The 20,444-nt window shown below is 33.4% G+C and overlaps 1 protein-coding gene across 1 annotated transcript in view; it reads right to left on the reverse strand.

Annotated features, from left to right (window-relative positions):
- LOC133326230 (protein sickie) overlaps positions 1–19,875 on the reverse strand; it is an 82,119-nt gene extending 62,244 nt beyond the window's left edge. Inside the window, exons 1-2 of the mRNA XM_061534911.1 lie at positions 19,794–19,875; positions 18,906–19,076 (exon numbers count right to left, since the gene is read on the reverse strand). Coding sequence (XP_061390895.1) covers positions 18,906–19,076; positions 19,794–19,853 — 231 coding nt within the window. The 5' untranslated portion in view covers positions 19,854–19,875. The remainder of the gene's footprint in view (positions 1–18,905; positions 19,077–19,793) is intronic.
- Between the last annotated feature and the right edge of the window lie 569 nt (positions 19,876–20,444).

The raw sequence follows: 20,444 nt of genomic DNA on the forward strand, positions 1-20,444 counted from the left end.
AAACTTTAATTGGATCGGGTATTGTAGAATTGTTTTTGCTAATGGATTTTTCGAAATTTAATGTAGTATTCTGGGTATTTATGGATTTTTTTTATATTATTGGAAATTCAATGTTCATATAAGGGGTAAGGAATCCGATAATAGTGTGTATAATCGGATTCCGTAGAATCATTATACACGGGTTGCCATCACTAAAGCAACTCAAATTGCAAAGGAAATAATTGTCCTGCTTGGACAAAACTAAAACCACTTTACTGTTCTGACAGAATATCACTGACATGTTAGTTGTTTTATCATCATAATTATTAGGTAATTTTTAAAACGATTTTATTATAACAGCCCGTGTCTGTTTTCGGTCTGCCAAAAATATATAAAAATGGCTTGAAACAAAGTCAGTGCATGGATAATTCAAATTATTTATCACAGAAAATGATTCGGACCAGTGGCGGTAGGTGTTCATACAATGTAATTTATTTCTAAAAAGAATAGTTTGTGATTTTTTTCTGAAAATTAAGGGGTAAAGGTAAAACATAGCTGAAGAGTGAAAATCAGTATTTCGAGTATTTTACGTGATAAACAATACGTATTAGTTGAAAATCCGCTCCAAGTCGACAAAACTTAAAACCAGATTTAAACAAAAACCTAAGCCAATAATTCAAAACCCAGCTAGGGATTTTCTTTTACCATCATAAGCTTTCAGATTTTGACGGTCCCGATTGGTTCAAGATTGTAGTGCTGCACAGTGTAACATTTGATCGATAATTATGTCAACTTTCAATTTTTTCGTAGGTCAGTGTACATAGCTTATGTTTTCGAGTTTGGACTTGCCAAAAACAGGTCGAAAGTCTTCTGATTTTCTCAATTTGCATGGAATTTGTTCCTTTTAAAGGAAAGTGAAATCATGAAGAAGGCACAGCAAAAAAGACATGCCGAAATTTGCCCACTAACCTAAAATTAGACTTCCGTGTTTGCGGCCAAAATGAAACAAACGAACAAATTACGATCACGTTTCGAAAAGTAATAAAAAGAGTGCCTAATTGAGCAAAGTTAATAAAAGTACAAATAAATAAATAAACAAAAACTTAAAACAAACAAGCAATGCAAACAATAGCTATTTGGCTATTTGACTGGCTGATTGTCGCCGGCACATCATTTAGCTCAGGTGCCAAGTTCAACTTTGGAAATAATGAACACCTGTCCGAGTAGTTAGCAACTACCAGAACAGCGCAAATAATTGACAAATAACTAACAAAGGCAGCAAATTAACCATTTCTTATTCAGCTCTAAGCGATTTTCGTGTTGGAATCTGATCAATCGCACTTTTTCCACAATGGGCACTTGGATATATCAATGGTGACACTAATCAACCATTCATATTGGATGGCATACAAACTCCAATAGTTATGGGTTAGTCAAAATTACCTTACTACTGTTTTCTCTATTAGGCAGACTTATGTTCGTACATAGCAATTCTGATATTAGGTGGTCGCCCAATCTGCAAACTTAAAACTGTGCCTTTCCCAAGAATTTTCTGCAATTGCATACAAATTTATAGAGTTACTGGAATGGTTTGCACAACCGATTCACATTTCTTTATGATTATGAATGCAAACTTGTGTGAGAAGGTTTATTTGTTTACAAGCGCATTAATTTCGTTTACATCAAGTATTTATGATTGCAATTTTCTCAAATATCTTAATAAATTATCATTGGACTTGAATCCGAATGGTCGAAAACAAAAAGAAGAGCAGATAAACGATGGAAAGAACAAATGAATGAACAGCATTTTAGTGATGCATTTTTAATGCGATTTGTGGACGTCGTCGCTCGGTGCCATACGTGCTACAATGTCGCCGGCACATTGGTAAACTACAGCTTTGTTGGTTTCATCAAGAGGCGAATAAAAATTAAATTTGTGTTATTTAAAGCTCGTAAAACAATCGTAATGTCTGTCACCTCTCCGTATCCTCAACACTGTTCTTTTCAATTATGTACCGGACGGTGACAACTGACATTCATTGTCCAAAAGATATTTCAAGACGATATATAATAACTGATATCACACATATTTGCATTTTTGAAGATATATTCGCATGTGTGGGCGTTTTGCTTCCCAATGTTATATTTCTATTGAATACTTTTGCAAATTCAGGAAGTAGGACTTATTCGACAAATTTTCTACCCTTTCTCAACGCGAGGTTGTCCGACATGAAATCTGGGTACCGGAGGTTCGATTGTTAACTTTGCAAAATTCTAACCATTTTGTATGTCTCCAATAGAAAAACAATATACCCGAGTATGTTTTTGGGGTATGAACTTTTGGACAACACAATGTTATGTTGTCCGAAACGACATACATGACTGTTGGAACAGAAATTCAATTAACAATTGTCCTCATTATGGGCCAACCACAACAACATGGCCATTTGGCAGCATTCCCCCCATCAACGCACCCGGTTCCTGACTCTCACTTCTGCTCGTGTGCCAGATCGTTGCCAATTTGTGACATTTTAGTTTTAAAGTAGTAGTCAGTGGCCAAGCCTAATGTTACGGTGCAAGTCTCACAACGTTGTGGCTGAGTGTTTGTAGCAAACTATCTACAAAATTTTGGCAAATTAGCTGTTTGCAGATATTTAAGCAAACTAATCGAATAGGGAAGCTTGCGGTGGTGGGTAAAAGGCAACCACAAATGCGAGGCGACAAGACACACCTTCGAAAAGGTGAGTACTTGTGGGAATATCACAAAAAAGTGAATTGCGAAAAGAAAAAAAAATAATTATTAAACATTTTTGTGGCTCTATCTAAAATTGTTGGAAGCGGCCTTTTAGAAAATTTGTTGAATCATTGAACATGAAATTCCGTTGGCACGTTCGGTCTTTAGAGCGTACGAGAACAATCTCATGAATCATCAACTTGATAGAAAGTCATTAAATTTTAAGGCAGTTTTACAAAGTCAGCTATGCCAATGACATTTCGATTTACCTGTAAGGAACATCTCCAGTTACATGTCATTAAACAGGCATCGACGGCAATTGAAGAACAGAATTGGTTCCACCACCATTAGCACTTATACCCGTTCACATATCCATTTCCATTTGCCACTGTATTGTCAGAACAGTGGAAAACGCCTAAAACAAACTATAAGTATGTGTCAAAGGAAATGCGACATTAGATACACATTTAGATCTTTTAAAATGGTGGATATGAACAAACAAACTCGCTCCAAATTTCCCCGTCACAAGAAGATTCAAATATTGTTTTAACCCAAAACACCTACACGTTGATTCTCGAGAAGCATGCGGTACAGATAAACCTCAAAAACCAAAATTAGGCGTGACAAAAAACACTACACAAAATGTTCAATTAATTTTTTCCCCAAATATATTTTGCTAATAAGAAAGTATAAGGTTGGCATTTTCCAACATTGAAATCTAACAGCTCTTCTCTTAAGCTTCGTTGCAGAACATTCAAGAATCGACTAGTTTTATAATATACCAGGTGCGGAAAAATCGGGTGTTTTTGCACCGAAATAGAGTTAGTAGGACGAAATGTTGTACCAAAAAATGTCAAATTCGATTTTAGTGAAGAAATGTAATCGTAAATAATACATTCTATAGGTACAAACAAAGAAGATATGAAGCTATATCTTCAAGTATAATCTCCGAACTTTAATCTGTGACGAATTTTTCCATCTGATTTTTCATAAATTCCCAAGGTCTTTCAACTCCAATAGACATTTTCCACTCCCACAGTGATATATTACAATAATATGCGATACTAGAAATATCACATTTCCTTGATATATTTCTTAATATATTGAATATTCTGAGTCGTTGTATTGAATCATTTTTATATTGCCTTCACCTAAGGCAGCACCCTTAACCATGAAATTGTAACACACAGTGTGGCCTGAAGGAGTCATCTATTGAAATTTGTATGCCATATATTTGGTTTTTGTTCCTTCACTAGGAGCTCTGCTGTAACGTATTTTGCGCAAATTGCGAAAAAGATGTAATTACGTTTATCAAATTATTATGTCAAATTTGAATTCCAAGAGTGTCATCTGTAGTTGATGCTATTAAAAAAGGAATATGCTACGATTATTGTTGTTGTACTGCAGCAGTGCAACACACATGGGTGTGCACAATATTGACGTTGTGTTGGACAGGTGTGTATGTGTGTCATTTTGGTGTGCGCTCATTTTATGACAGCTATGGCTCCAATGTTGATTCATTCTAAACACAATTTACGTTAAGATAAGCATATATGCGCATACATATGTATGTCTTACGACGGACGACGAGTACACTCAATTCAATTGTATATTATTTTGTAAAATGTTTCTTGGAAATTTCAATGAGTTTAATGTACGGACATATATTCAGAAAAAAAAACGATCAAGCCAACTCAGATAATAGACTGACATCTCCCCACACAGTGTAACATTGCCAGCATCGGCAGTGTCGCAAGCGAACAGCAACAATTTCATTGGGTTCATTTCCACGACGAAATGGACAAAAACTGAAAACGGAAATATTTGTTCAACAACGTAATTCGTAATTCATTTGAGTTCACTTGGACGACCACCGGCCATTTGCTGGCTGCCATCCAGTGGAGTGAAGAAATTCATCGCTACTGCTCACGTCAGCGAATCGCTTAATTTTAACCCCACAATTTTGAGAGGCAAACATGTGGCGTCGTATCCGCCAATTGTAGCCAGCGCATTTCACCGTTCTTGTTGCTGTAGTTGTTGGTGTTTACTTTTTATATTCAAATTGTTATTTCAACAGCAATGTGCGGCCTAATTAGACATCTTTATAGGTGCGGTGTACATGAGCAGCCTTAAGATGGTGCAACGTCTGTGTCTGTTTCTGCTGCCAAACTTTATTTTGGTATCGCTGTTGGATGATTTTTCAACGCCCGCGTGCGTGCGCTGAAGTTACAAGCTTTAACAGTTTTCAGTCGACAATGGAAATGATCAACCAACTCTGCGGGTGGAGGAACACCCGTATTTTGTCGATTTAGGGTTCGTTGTGTTCTTGGGAGGCAACGACGCCACATCAGTAATATTTCATATTTGAGTAACGTCACCAACCAACATCACTCGCAAAATGGTCCTCCTCCACATGTTCTATTGGATGGATCAGATGTTTGAATGCAAAATAGAGTTGAAGTTATGTAAATGATACACACACACACATACACATTATACAATGAAACTGCGTCTTGATAACGAACATTTTGAATATAAGTTTTAAGTTTTTTTTGTGGTTTTAAGTAACACTGAACGACTTCTTTGAAGTAGGAAACAAAGAGATCTCCCCACAGCCTTCATTTGATGTGAACCACACCGTATACAGGCAAGATAGCTTCAAGTGAATCCACTGTGTGAATGGTATGACTCATTCGCGACCATACGAATATACATCGATTGTTTGTTTTCGGATTTCATTTGAGCAACATCGTTTACCATGGGTGTATGCAGAGAGTTGCAAAAAATAGAAACTTTGCAAGGTCGGTTATTCAAACATGAATGAAGCCGACGAATCGATCAACCGGTGGTCAGCTTCGCCCAAAGACGCTAGGTCCATAACAAAATCGCTAAACGTTAATTATTGCGAAACGGTTCTTGGTGTGTATCACATGCCCAGTGGTGTGCATGTGAACGTGTTCTTTGTAGAGCTTTAATCTCATTTTTTATTTTATTTATTAATTTCATTGCTAAACGTCTCTGCGGTTAAGTAGTTGAGTTTACCAAACCTTTCTTCCTTCTGAGATAAACAACATGTTTTGTTTGTATATCAAGCAAAACGAAATTGTGTTTAATCGGGGGACTTAATTGGCCACCCCATGAAAAAGGTGTCATTAAAACAACAAAAATCACAACTTTGACCACCAACCAACTATCAAATAAACAAGCTCTGGGCTCTCAGAAGACCTCACAGACAGAATGACATTTGAAGTGTTGTTGTCATTTTCGCACGGATAAGCGCACCATCACCTCCTTGGTCCAATAAAGTTTTAGTTTTGTGGCGATGGTGTGAAAAAACAAAACAAAGCCTTAGAGGAAATATACGAAGTTACAAATTAAGTTATTGTGTTTATGATAAACGACAGCGAGGATCAATGCCTGTGTGGGTTCTGTGAGATCCATTTCTTAATTGCTTTGCATTTTCTGATTATTCGAAAGGACCAATTTTAATAAAACGCTAAATATTTATTTAACATTTTGTTGTTGGAAAAAAAATAGGGATGCTTTTAATTAGATTTGATAGCGTGGAATAGATTTGTAAAAGTTATGAAAAGGAGTATATGAAATTTTGGAATTTGGATAAATCGCTCAAATTTTGTTTAGAATTTGACTGTACTTAAATATATAGGTGAAAGCGTCAATGGCCATTGGTTTGCTTATCAGGTTACGATCATGATTGCTTCAACAATTGGCAAATTGTAAATTTTTAGAATGGAATGCATAATTTGGCCATGTTCTTTAGCCAATGCAATTGATAAATTTCTATTGAATTGGACACCTTGAAGACTTTTTATTGCCTGTCGCCCGCCTTTTTAGTTCAGTGTGAAAAAAACGTTGGCCATATTAATGCCCATATTTAATTGTCAAAGAATTATGTCAATTGGCTAAACGCATATGTTGTATATATTTCCTAAGTGCCTGTATTGCCTTTATTATTGCTTATCACAGACAATTAAATGGACGTGTTACTATTGAATGGTGGTCAATACAAACACATATTGGCAATAATAATTTTTGAATGTTGGGCCAACCTATTTTCCATTTTTACTCTAGTAGTAAAATTTTGTACATTAAATATTTTTATTACAAAATAAAGACGTTTAGAATTTGTTGTTTTCCAGTTGAAAAGAAAAGAAATATAAGTTACACTTTTTCCACCTCCCATTGGATAAATGTATTTCTGAAGTCCCTAATCTCACTTTTGTGGAAGGTTTATAGATCTTTGAATGCCGCTACTCTTACGCTCCATCTGGTTACAAAAAAAAAAAAAAATAAATAAATAAATAATAAAACAGATAAACTTCGACTATTTTGCCAGCTATGTTTGTAAGAAAATGATTAATCAATTTCATTGTTATGTATAAATTAAGTCAACAAATTTAAATATATTCTCATATGAAGTTAGCTGAATTATGTTATCTGAAGACTGGTTATAGGATAATAGTTTCCTGAAGTCTTGAGAAATTATTCCTATAATTTAACTTTTACTTTTTTATAAACGACGAAATGTTGAGTCATAGAAGATTACATAAAATTTCATAATAATTTACCTTCATTGGAAACGTGCATTCAGAGTTGATAACTATTTAAGAAAGACAAATCCTTAAAGTCCCTACTAATGGTTTTCTTTTAACCTACATTATTTTCAATATTTGTTTTGTAAAATGTGAAAGATTTTATCACCACATAACCCCCTAAATTCCCGCCTTTTTCCCAGCGTGTCGCGACCACCCACATCGCATTCAATTTTCGTGTGACTCTTTCAATCTTCGGCGAACTGAACATTCAATTCATATTTTGTTTTTATAATTGACAGCTGTCACTTGTTAATAATCATAGCCATAGTGTGGTCACATCATAAGTTATAACAGCAACAACAACAACAACAGAACATATTTATTATTACGAAAGAGAAACAATAAACAAGTCAAACGAACACAATTTTCTTCCCAACGCCGAAGAAGTTCGACAGCGAAGAAAAAGATTGATGGAAATTCATCTTGTAAATTAAGCAGTTATTATTCTAACAACAACGTTATGCCAATGGAACAATTGTGAGTTTTGATATATGGAGGGTCCACGTCGACGAGAGTGAGACAAATTACGATGAAATTATGATAATGGAATAATCATGACCCTCGAAGAGACGAGACGCACAAATAGGGGGCAGTTGAGACATCATGTCCAGCAATGCAAGAACGATTTATTCAATACTTGTGAATGAAAAATTAATGAATGAAAATAAATAGTTCCTCTATTATTCAGTACGAAACTTACCAAAGCAATTAGCCTTGTGATGTGACAGCGTAACTGAGCGAAAGTAAAACCCATGAATTTTAATGGGAAATGCGCTGCGGTAGGTAAGTGCTTGAAGCGAAGAAAGGGTGTTTAGAGCGAGACATGTGCCAAGGAATAAAGAAAGTGTGTGTAAAAATGAGATTGAGGTTCACAAGGAAATGATCGAAATGTTCTGCCAATAGGTAGAATGAAATATGGGAATAAGAATAACTGAACATCACCAAATGGCAATGGGACATGCGGTTCTTTTCCTATTCGAAATCACTGTTATTTTATTCCTTTAAGATGACTTCAGCGAGCTGTGTAGGCTGTTACTTTTTATATTGTGGCAGAACACCACATGTTACCCTGTATACACACACAAGATGTTGTTATCCTTAGTATCGTCATTATCTTTATTGTCATTTTTTTTGTTTCTTTTGGGCGTGTTTGGTTGTATGACTGTGTCGATTGTATTTTTCTCCCTTCTACTTTTAGTTTTGTTGTTGTTGTTGTTTGACTTTATCACTTTGGCGACGAATAACAAAGGACAAATAATTTGTCTGCTCCGTTCACTGTTGGTTTGCTAGCTGGCTGGCTGGTAGGCTGATTAGTGATGATGTCAAAAGGTAGTTTAGCGTGAGCGTTTTCCTGCCTGCACGAATCACCAGCTTTGTTTAGGTGTTGAAATTGACAAATGTGTCTCCCTCTCGTAAATAAGTTTGTTGTTATTGTTACTATTATGGTGAATTAGTTTAAAAACTAAAATAGGATATTTCTCTGATCAACAATGCAGCTAACAATGAGTGACAAATGTGACGATAGGCCAAAAGAGGAAGACAGAAAAAAACATCTGTTGTCTTTTGAATAAGGGATATTTAACATTGTTATGATATATGTATTTGTATGTATGCCATATTTCCAGTCAATTACTCGCTCGTTCATAGTATTGTAAATAACTTCTAAAATATTGCAGTTTGTTCAACACTTAAGCGACAATTACATAAGAACTTTTTACCAGGTTAACCTACTTTATAAGGATTTATTTGACATATATACAATGGAATTGACAATTTAAACCGACTGGGTTGACGAAATCCGGTACAGTGTAAACGTACTATTAGATTCTCAACGTTTTAAAGCCTAGGTTTATGAATGTATAATATTTAAAGTAAAAACATTACAACTCCACATCGTTACTTCAACCGATTTATCAAAATATTATTAATTGATGGTGACTACAATTACACAAGATCAAAGATGATACTAACACCGATTCATAGTTTTATTTGTATTCACCATTGCTTGTTGATATTTCCTCAATGGAATATATGATGGCTTTTTTCGTGCCTACTTACCTGAGAGCGACCAGCACTTGACCCAGATTGATTTGATGTTTGAACACCACAACCTCTTGGTTTTGCTTAAACCGTTTTTCTTGTTGTCGGAACACTTTAACACGTTTTTGCTTCTTATTTATTTTTGCGGAGCATTAACTAATATTTTCTTTAAGCTTAAACATAAAAGTCAAATTCAACACTTGTGTAATGAACAGAAATACTTGAGAAACTCACTGTAGTACTCTGGCACTCTGCATGCCTGGCTCATAATTTGTCGTTGTGTTTGTTTTTCATATTTGCATGTGTTTGTTAATAGAATAATTAAAGACAATTTTCGTTTCTAATGATTTATGGCATACGAGTAGACATTAACTCTCTGGAATATCCACAGAGGAGTGTGCTGTAGTTGAACTATTTTTAGCAGTCATAAACAGGCAAGGAAAATGACCAAGCCGCTGAGTTGACTGCTCGCCAATCATGAATGAACTCATCTCACATTTTTTGCATATTTTATAATTTAACTTCAATTGAGATTGTACAGATACTCGAGCTGCAATAATAAATGTGTAAGTAAATATAAATCCGCTAGAGGACCGTGAGCCCATAGACGGGCTTGAGATTTCCGAACAATCAAAAACAACAGATTACTTAATTAAAATGGTTTTATTGGCTTCAATACGACTTTTTGTTTGCAAGACACCACAAAAAACATTGAAAATTATTTCACTGTGTTTTTGAACAAAAATTTGGATGGTTTCTTCAACGATTTGAATTTGGCGGATCGAACAAAATACGAAAATTCGTCGTAGATTATTTATACACGGATGTTCGTTAGCAGCCGCGCCGTTCGATGTCAACAGTTGGTTGAAACAATGAAAACTAATGGAAGACTGTGCGTAGAATGTTTATAACTTGTTTGCCAGTCAGTCAGCCGGCTCTTGTTCTTCGACACACAAGCATGCAGCTACAAACAGCTGTTTTCTGTGGCGATCGTAGTTGTATGTTGGTATGTGTACAGCAGTTTTTATTTGTATCAGTTTGTTTCGTTTCCGAATGTTCCGCCCGCTGGACTAAGGGTTGCCATGTGGGCTAAAATAATAGTAATAGTTTATTCAAAAATGTTATCATTTACTCCGAAATGTAATCTGGAGTAGACAATTTCTGTTGCAATTGCAATTTTAGAAAAATATGTCTCCTCTGTGTATTTTTTCAGTTTTGGATTATAATCTTGCAAGGCACAACACTGAAGACTTTGATCTGATAAATAAGCATATACACATTTTATCTGATCGGTATTGAGATTTTGAAAGCAAAGACGACATATAGTACCGAAATGTTTTATATCTGGTCGCTCAAGATTTTTAACTGACGCCAATGCTCGGCGTATTGGAAGTTTAATGAGCGACATTAAGTAAATCAAACTGGACGACATTGCGGGGAATGTTTGATGGTTTGGACGTGTTTTACACGGTGGATCGTCATGATAAAAGGTATAATTCTTATTAATATAGAAGGTAAAGTGAAAAAGGACGATTAGCTCAATCTACTTTAAACCAATTTGTTAGAAAATGTGGAGAAACTGAATATCCCTAGGAAGAGTTCAAATTTCAACAAGTTATAGGTCCTAAGCAGACCTCGAAAATTGTTAGAAATTTGTTTTCTAACCAAAAATTGTAATTGCTTAAATGACCAACACAAAACCCCGTAGCTTTATCCTATCGAAAATTAATAGCGCTTTTAAATATGAGACTGACCGTGTATGAAAGAGCACCAAAGAATATTTATGAACTCTGGCAAAGAACACAAGAGGAATGTAACAAAATTCCAAGTGAATTTTTAACACATTCAATGTTAAAAAAGATCAAACATTGGGGACAAACTATTAAAAATCGCTTAATATATTGATTTTTCTAATACGTGCAAAAGTGTTCGAATTTAATTCTTTTTAATTCTAAATATTTATTTCGGACATACTTGTAACATGACAACCCTGTTACACCAAACTCATATTTACTTGGTACACATTTAAATAAAATATAAATATTTTGTAGAATACAATATCCGAAATGAAACATATTTGGTACAGAGTAGTTCCCGAACCTATTTACCGGTCTTTTCACATTGTGTACCATGAAATATCCGATTGCAGGCTACAATTTGAATTGCACTGGGGACCAACTGGGTTCGGAACGAAATGTGTATCTGTGTAGTGAATCATGTTTGTTTACTTCTTTCTTTTTCGAAATCGTTTGTCGGTTAAAGTCGCTTAAGTGACGTTTATATTTATTTTTCTTTTGTGTAAACAATTGATTTGTTGATGTCACTGCGGACTTGTTCATCACCATTTAATGTGTGGGCGATTGTAAAAAAGGATCTTGTTTATGATTGTTGGTTCGATCTCATTTCGTTATTTGTTCACACAGCTGTGTTGTTTCTTTTTAAGTCTTTTTTTTTTGTTCGTTTTCGGTAATCCAAGTTTTAATATTCGCTTATGGGAAGCCTTTCTAAAAATCATAATGGCTCACACATTATAACCATATACAGGGGACTACATATCTTCGTTTAATGTGATAGCCCGGAAATTTGATACACCGATTTGTACTATTCTGGCGTCTTCGGTATTCAATGTGTATGACATTCGTCAATGTTTTGATTCCCATGCTCGGTATACCAAAATCAGTTATTGTTTGGAAATGGCTAATCCTTCTAAATCGGAAAATGTCGGATACTTATTAAACAGAAAACGGGAAAATGCTCCCTAAAATAATGAATGCCCCTTGGATATTCAGCAACAACCTGAAAATTGTTTCGTTGCATTTTACTCGCAATAATGGGAAACAAAACTGTTGTGGGGTATACCATTGAGATGTTAAAATTGTGCCAAAGTATTGTACATCTGGGCAGCTCCAAGTGTACTGCTGCTGGCAATATGCTTGTTCATGTAATTTGTTGTAGTTGTATTCACCCAATCTGCACAAACAAGCATTCCACATGCTCGTATTTGTATATTTTTGGCCGCACCGATTTTCTGAACAGTCAAATGTGTGTACATACCCATATGTGGATATATTCGGTGGGGTTAGTGCTTTAAAGTTCCATAAAACATATAATTTTTGTGTACCTTCATTTTTGGCTTGTGAGTTCTAAATCCAAAATAAGTTGCCGAGTGCAGAATACTTTCGTTACATTATTCTTAAAAATTTTCTACTGCTGTTACCCCACCTAATATCCAGGCGCCTCGGAGTAACAAACAGAAAACAAAACAATTCAATAAAGTTGGGCAACAATTTCTTTTTCGAGATGAAACTAAACATCGACTAATGTAGATTTCTATGTTTTCCAGAATACGGCTGTTTCAATTGCAGAAAAGGCAATGAAGGTGGTGTTTGTAGTTTTTACGATTTCTTTTTACGGCAAAGAACATAAATTGTTAAACTTTTAACTTCAATGAGAAATACCACCCAACAATTGGTCAATATTTCGAGTAGATCAGATTATATGCCAGAAACTATTTTAATTTTGGGGCATGTGTTTACATACATAAATGTGTTACGTAAAATGCATATTGGTCGAATGCGGATTGTATATTTGATAAAATGATTTATAGAGTAATTTTGTAGACACATTCATACTGAGTTTCTCAAAGTAAAATAGGAAAAGTGAAGAAATGTGTGCTAAATTTTGTTTGTCAATTTTTAAATATATTATCCGGCAACGGATTAACCGGGGACCTACTTATTCGAACACAAACTGTCATTCAACCCTGGTATAGTTTTGTTGTTGTTCAGGGAAATTCGTGTCGATACGACATTGTTGTTTATAACAATGGGATGGAGATCTGTATCGGACCAAGAGATCATTTTTGAAATTCACATTGGATTGAAAATTGTACAGGTGCATGATTCATGTTGTTGTTCCACACTCTTTTGCTAGATTATCACTTTGACCTCATTCATTCTCAAAACAAATTTTCAATCCAATTTGTTAAAACGTATAAAACATTTATTGGAAAATACAATACATGAAATTTGCGGTTTCATTTTCCATTCAGTTGGTTTCGTCGTTAACATTTACTACGGTGGGATTAACTTAGAGCACAGCCGCAAGTTAATAATAAAAATGCCTTAAATTCATTGAAATTTCCAAAATTAGTTATATTTATAACAAATTGATAATTTAAAATTAAATATTTGCTATACAATATACAACATAATACAGTTTTGTAATTTTGATCCATTTCAAACAACCGACATATTCTCAGTGTCTGTACGTGATTCCCATATAAGTTCGTACAATATAATCACAAGCTATTTGAACACGTTCCACATATACTGCAGTGCAAAATGAAATTAGAAGTCTAACTGCTCGCAAGGACTAGAAAGAAAGCCAATTTCCCGTCTCGGAATGAAGGAATGAAGGGAAGAGGATCAAGTTCATTGTCAAATAATAATGATAAGGTCTACTAAAACAGCAAAAAATTGCAACTATTTTCCAACACATTTCCATTCTTTTTGTACTACGGAAAACGTTAACGTTTGCATACATAAGCAGTTCCTGGCTTAACGAGAACTGTTTAACAAATCGAAAGGATTCTCCTGTCGCACACATAGTCTCACTGTAGTCAACCTTTATAAGGCGTCTGAGGGCGATGTGTATGTGTGAATAGTTATTTTGTTGCTCGGTTATAGAGCATTTTGTTCAAGCCGTATTTTCGCAATACGTGTCAAACACAAACTGAAAAAACACATTTTTTCTCCAAATAATATGTCGACGATAGAATAGAAAAACGTGTTACTTACATTTGCTATTGTTTTACTAGAAGTACACAAAGCAATGAATTTAAAGTGAAGTATATACAATATACCCTTTTTAATTCAATAATCTGTACATCATATATATATATATAAATAGGAGCTGATGCAAATGTGGTATACCCATTTGTTTTTAGATTGCCAAATTTTTATTTTTTATCCGATTAAATTGAAAATTTACACTTAACATGCTATATGTGTTGTCTTCCCATGTATCAATTTGAAAATAATATTCTAGCAATTTAAGAGATATTTGAGAAAATATTAGAAATCGCATAAAAAGTGATTTTAAAAAAGTGCAGGTAATGTGGTATACCACATGATGTTAATGTGGTATAGTATAATTTTCAATGTGGTATTATATAATTTATCGTTTTTAATGAATGCGAATTAGCTCGAGATTTATGTCTGTTAAGATTTTTAACGGATACGTTGAGTGCAACTTTAATTTTTATTATATAATAATGTCTACACGTGGCAATATTTAATTTTTGTATGGAGAAGTTGTTAAAGCTCATAGCCTTTGTTTTTCATCCCTGTGATTCATGGTAGACTCTCGTAGAGTACAAATATTTCACATAGTAATGAGATTTTGTATAGTGCTGGCCTTTTTTCATGCAAAATCAAGGTATACCACATTACCTACACTTGTGTTTACTGAAGAAATGTCTAGTTTTTTTTTTTTCAAATTGGTGATTATGTGGTGCAATCGCGCATATTATTTGATTTTTAGTTCATACTGATTATTTTAATGCTTTATTAATAAGGATTAAAGTACATCCGTAAAACAAAAAAATATTTTTAAACTTCAACCGAAAAAAAGTCAATTTCATGAAAAATTTTATTTTTGGTACTGATTTTCAACGTGATTTAAATAAATTAAACAGGTCATTGCTATCTTATTTTTTTGAGAACAGCAAACTATAGAACATGTTTCAGTTATTCTAAAATTTTCAGTTTACAAAAAAAGTGACTATACCACATTACCAACCTATACCACATTTGCATCACTTCCACTATATATATATTCGGGTAATGTGAACTACCATTTTATTGTGATATTGTAGGCGTACCAACCGTAAAAAATAAAAACAAATTGTTTTCACAACATAGTAGATTTGTTGTCCAAATATATTATATATATTTTTCTATAAAATGTTATTGCATTATATTTAAAAAAAAAACTCAAAACTACATAAAAATAACTTGGCGGGTAATGTGGACCAGTATGTTAAAAGTAGAGTAAAAGTAAAGTAGAAATGTTTTTAATATGGGCCCATGTTTCAAACTAATCCCCATGAAAATAACCTGTTTTTCTAGTGGTCTACATTACCCGAAATTTTTGTATTTAAAACAAATTTTCGGCTTTAAAAATAAATAAAAATTTAAACTCATTGATTGTATTTACAACTAAACGTGAATTTAATATACAATTTACACTTTTACAATTAATTGAAAACCTTTTTTCATTACCTAAATCTTGACATTTTGTTTACATTTGCAATATACAAAGTTATCACATTTGAGCCGGAGAATATGCGATCATTTCCAGTGAATCCAGAGAAAGAGCTCCGAAAGGCATTGCATATTATAAAAAACGTCACTTCCACGACATATGCATAAAAAAACAACTATAAGTCAGTCATTTATATAATTTACTGTGAATATATGAATATGTATAAAAATATATATTGAATTCTAAACTGAAATTATATATTGTTATTTCATAGATTCAAACACTGCAATATTGGTATAATTACAAATTAGCCAAGTTAATAAATAGTTATCTTAACATATACCAACTAATAGTGATTTCGAAAATTCTACATACAAATTAATCTCTTTTAGACCGATGACTATCTGCATTTTTTTAATCTAACTATAAATGGGTCAAAAATAACTAGTTTGTAACCAGTTGAAAAGTTACTGACTACTACCGCGATCATCGCCATGTAAAAATGGTCAGTTGGTCCAAAGAAAAATAATCGATAAATGGACTAGTAGTGACTATTTTAAAATTAGTTTAAAATTGGTCCATTTCCCTACAGGGCGTCTGAGGGCGATGTGTATGTGTGTATAGTTATTTTGTTGCTCGGTTATAGAGCAGTTTATTCAAGCCGTATTTTCGCAATACGTGTCAAACACAAACCGAAAAAACACATTTTTTCTCCAAATAATATGTCCTCGATAGAATAAATATATTATATATACTTTTCTATAAAATGTTATTGCATTATATTTAAAAAACTCAAAACTGCGAATAAAAATAACTTAGCGGGTAATGTGGACCAGTACGTTAAAAGGCTGGTTGTTGATTGATTGTGATGGAATACCTCCTCGTAGAAATGTTTTTAATATGGGCCCATGTTTCAAACTAATCCCCATGAAAATAACCTGTTTTTCTAGTGGTCTACATTACCCGATTTTTTTTTATTTAAAACAATTTTTCGGCTTAAAAAATAAATACAAATTTAAACTCATTGATTGTATATACAACTAAACGTGAATTTAATATACAATTTACACTTTTACAATTAATTGAAAACCTTTTTTCATTACCTAAATCTTGACATTATGTTTACATTTGCAATGTACAAAGGAATCACATTTGAGCCGGAGAATATGATATGTCTAGATATGCAAATAAATGATTATATTTCCAAAACATCTTGTGATCTCGTATTGTGAGCAGGATTTTTAAGCAGTACAAAGCATTAGTTTACCTTTTCCAATAGAATCTGATTTTTTTCGTACCAAATATTGTCAATGTCCATTGTTTATATATTTCCTAAAAAGAAGCACATTTTGCCCGTTGCAGCAATTAAGGAAACATAAATGGAAAACAATTAAATTTTCTCTTTTTCACTTTGCCCATACACAATGTGAAAAATATTTTGTTGCGGTTAATTTTTTTCATATCTCTCCTTAGATTTTTGCGAGTGGGAACAATGAGAGTAACATTTCTGAGGGGTAAGGATGAAAAATAATGCAATATTAAGTATGTTGAAATCAAAGGAATTCTTCCAGACAAGAGTCATTTCTAGCTACACAGATGAAATAAGCTTCGCAAGGGAAGTTTTATTCTTCCTTTCAACCGGCAAAATGAAACTATCCGACTAAGAGGAAGCTATTGTTGTGTATGTGTATTTCCAACAATTGCATTTATAAAGATATTCTTTCGATATCAATATTTTCTTTAAATGCCAATTTATGTAAAAAATTTATTATTTATTAAATATGGGTCCACGGTACAGAAAAGGGCAAGATTTCGATTTTCTAGTTTGGGATTATCGATATTTTAAATTGTAAGTCGACATTACATACAATTCCAGCAAATTACTGCACATCGACTTTAAGCGCATCTATATAGCTATTTTGTATTTGCATTAAAAACACACATTTCAATTCAAATCCCTTGTAAGCTTATCGTTACATTCCTCATGTAATCTTTTCCTCTACTCTCTGTCCTCCGACTGCGCTTCTGCTTTCAAAACTTATGACAAAGTGTAGATGACATAGCATAAAAAGCATTTTGACGCCCCACGCCTTATCGATGCTTTTGGAGGATCCTCTCCTCCCCGGCTTGTGAAAAGTGACTGGCTGCACTCTTGAATCAACATTTGAATAGCAAGAAGGAAAACATTAGTGTTCGGCATTTATTCAGTAGCGAAACAAAAAATACTGTTTAGAGTGCGATTTTACTTCTCTCTTCTACCATTCCATTCGTCTTTATAAAAAAAAAGAAGCAATGTTGACTTTGAACACTTTTCCACTTCGTCGAGTTTTTTCGCAAAGCGTCATTGTGAAAAGAAAAAATTGCAATTTGTAAGGGAAAAGTTTTAAAACCTGTCCCAGGCATTTGAAAAGTGTGTGAATAAAACAAAATTGTTTAAGGGACTATTTTTGCCTCAGAACATGCTCCATTAGAACGAATTATTTGTTTTAAACAACTTTTTGATTCGTTTTAAACTCACTTTGAATTTGAGACAAAGTTTGTAAAAGAATATTTCTCTTTATTGCTTTTATCAACATGTTGTTGTAACACTGTCGGATCAATTCCATTAATTTAATGGGGATTTAATTTTGCCCTCTTTAGGTGTCATAAACAGTAGACATCGAAATTTTTTCGAAACAAAAATACGAATCAATAAATCAAATTACTCACACACATTTTGTTTGGTAAAGAAGTCCACTAAATATATGATTCATAGGTTCGAAATGAATAAGATATATACAGGCCTCCAAATAATACTCTCCAAGTGCATGGACTTGTAAAGTGTATTTAGTGGTTCGCCTTTTCAACAGACGTGCTTTGAAAAATACATAAAAAAGAAACAACAGAAGTAACGAAATGAAATAATGAAGAAGTCAACTTGAGTTTATATTCGTAGTACTTCCAACATTTTCATCGTCGTCAATGGGTCCATACCATAATTGTCGTCAACAATCATGTCACTTTTTGACTTTATCCACTCTTGTGATACAGGTCTTTCACTACTGCACAATATTCTAAAATATGTCTAAATCGTTCGACGGAAGTTTTGGATAGCGATTCCAAATCCGGACCTACTAAATTCAAATTTGTTAATAGTTTCTCTTCTCACCCAGAATAATATTAAATAATCGTCTAAACGCAAAATGAATACCCCATTTAAACCAAATTAATTTAATTGCACAAACAAGGACTTCGAACCATATTTTTACAATTATGAAATATCTACTTACCATTTGCTGTTGGTTTTTGGGTTTCTTGTGGAGATCCGGCACTTTGAATGAAGTTACCGCCTCAATCACCTCGGCCAGTAGTAAGCCATCTCGACAGTCAGCAGATAAGTCTGTGACTTTTTTCTTTGATTTGGCACGTTCCAGATAATAGTTGGCCCAATCGGTGTAGATCTGAAAATTTAAGAAACATTCCATATAGTAACAATAATCAAAAATAATTCTTAATTTCTTCAATTATGCCATTACATAGTTATTAAAATGAAATGCTAATGACAACACAGCTACTTTAAAATTTCCGGAGTCACACACACTAAGGAATGAAAGTCATTATTGAACTTTTTTCCATTGTTTTTGCCTTAAATTAACCATGTAGCCAAATAGTTAGGCTATTCGGATTTTACATAATTTCGGGAATTTGCTATACAACTTCTATTTATTAAATAAAAATATTGGCTTTGCATACGAACGACTATTACTTCAGTTTAATGGCCTTAATTAGTTTTGGCAGCATATGGTGTTGCTCTTGCCCAGCAATTTTCTTCTATAGCATCCGTTAGAAAAATCCATTAAAATCGTTTGAAGCTATTAGAAAATCATTACTGGTGGGTGTGGGGTAGGAAGGCCTAGCGACACATAATGTTTTAGTGCAAAATGCTTGTTGGGAACAAATTCACAAGCTATAGTATTTTATGTAAGTCTTTTTTTGTCAATGTCCATTTTTTTATTATTTAATTAAATTATTGTTGAAACGAGAGAAAAATTACTGTATTGTAATCGATTCGTTATTTCTGAAATAGTCAAACAACGCAGATATTATTAATATGTATTATAAATGTAAAGTCATACAATTGTATCAAATTATAAATACTGACAAATTTCAATACAAACCTTGGCGTAGTCGGCAATGTTTTCACAAGATCCTTGATAGCTGACACATCCACCCAACATGTCGATGTTTTATTGAAATATTCGTGTATGTGTTATTAGTATGTACACAATATAAGAAAAAAATCAGTTTCTGCTTTAAATAATACATTAACGATCCATTACTGTTGAAAGGTAATTACTACTATTAATGTAAAACATAATATTACTCATACACACTTTTCATATTTCTATGTACGAATTTTCTAACCATATTTCTTTTTCTATTTTCAGATATATGGGAGGTAAGATTTATTTGAAAAATTTTCCTATGATATTGTACGAATATGACTTTAGTGAATCGGACAACGCAGACACCATGTAATTAGATACATATTTAGTGAAGTTTTTAGAACACGTCACTGTAAATACGCCATAGATCTGTGTTTTCAACAGCCTATACCTATTTCAGATGTCATTCAAAACATTTCAATTGCAAGCATTCATAACATTTCATTTGTAATGCGATAATGTAGTTGGTAATTCACAACATTTCATATGTAATTCAAAAATTCCATTTGAAATTTAAAGAATTTCATTTGTATCTCGTATATTTTCATTTGAATTTTTTAGGGTTTCATTTGACGTTCAAAGAAATCCTTTTGAAATTCAAAG

This window comes from Musca vetustissima, unplaced genomic scaffold, assembly GCF_032173495.1.
Source record: "Musca vetustissima isolate MV318-11 ecotype Yass unplaced genomic scaffold, APGP_CSIRO_Mvet_v1 utg3129, whole genome shotgun sequence".
NCBI classification, from domain to species: Eukaryota; Metazoa; Arthropoda; class Insecta; order Diptera; family Muscidae; genus Musca; species Musca vetustissima.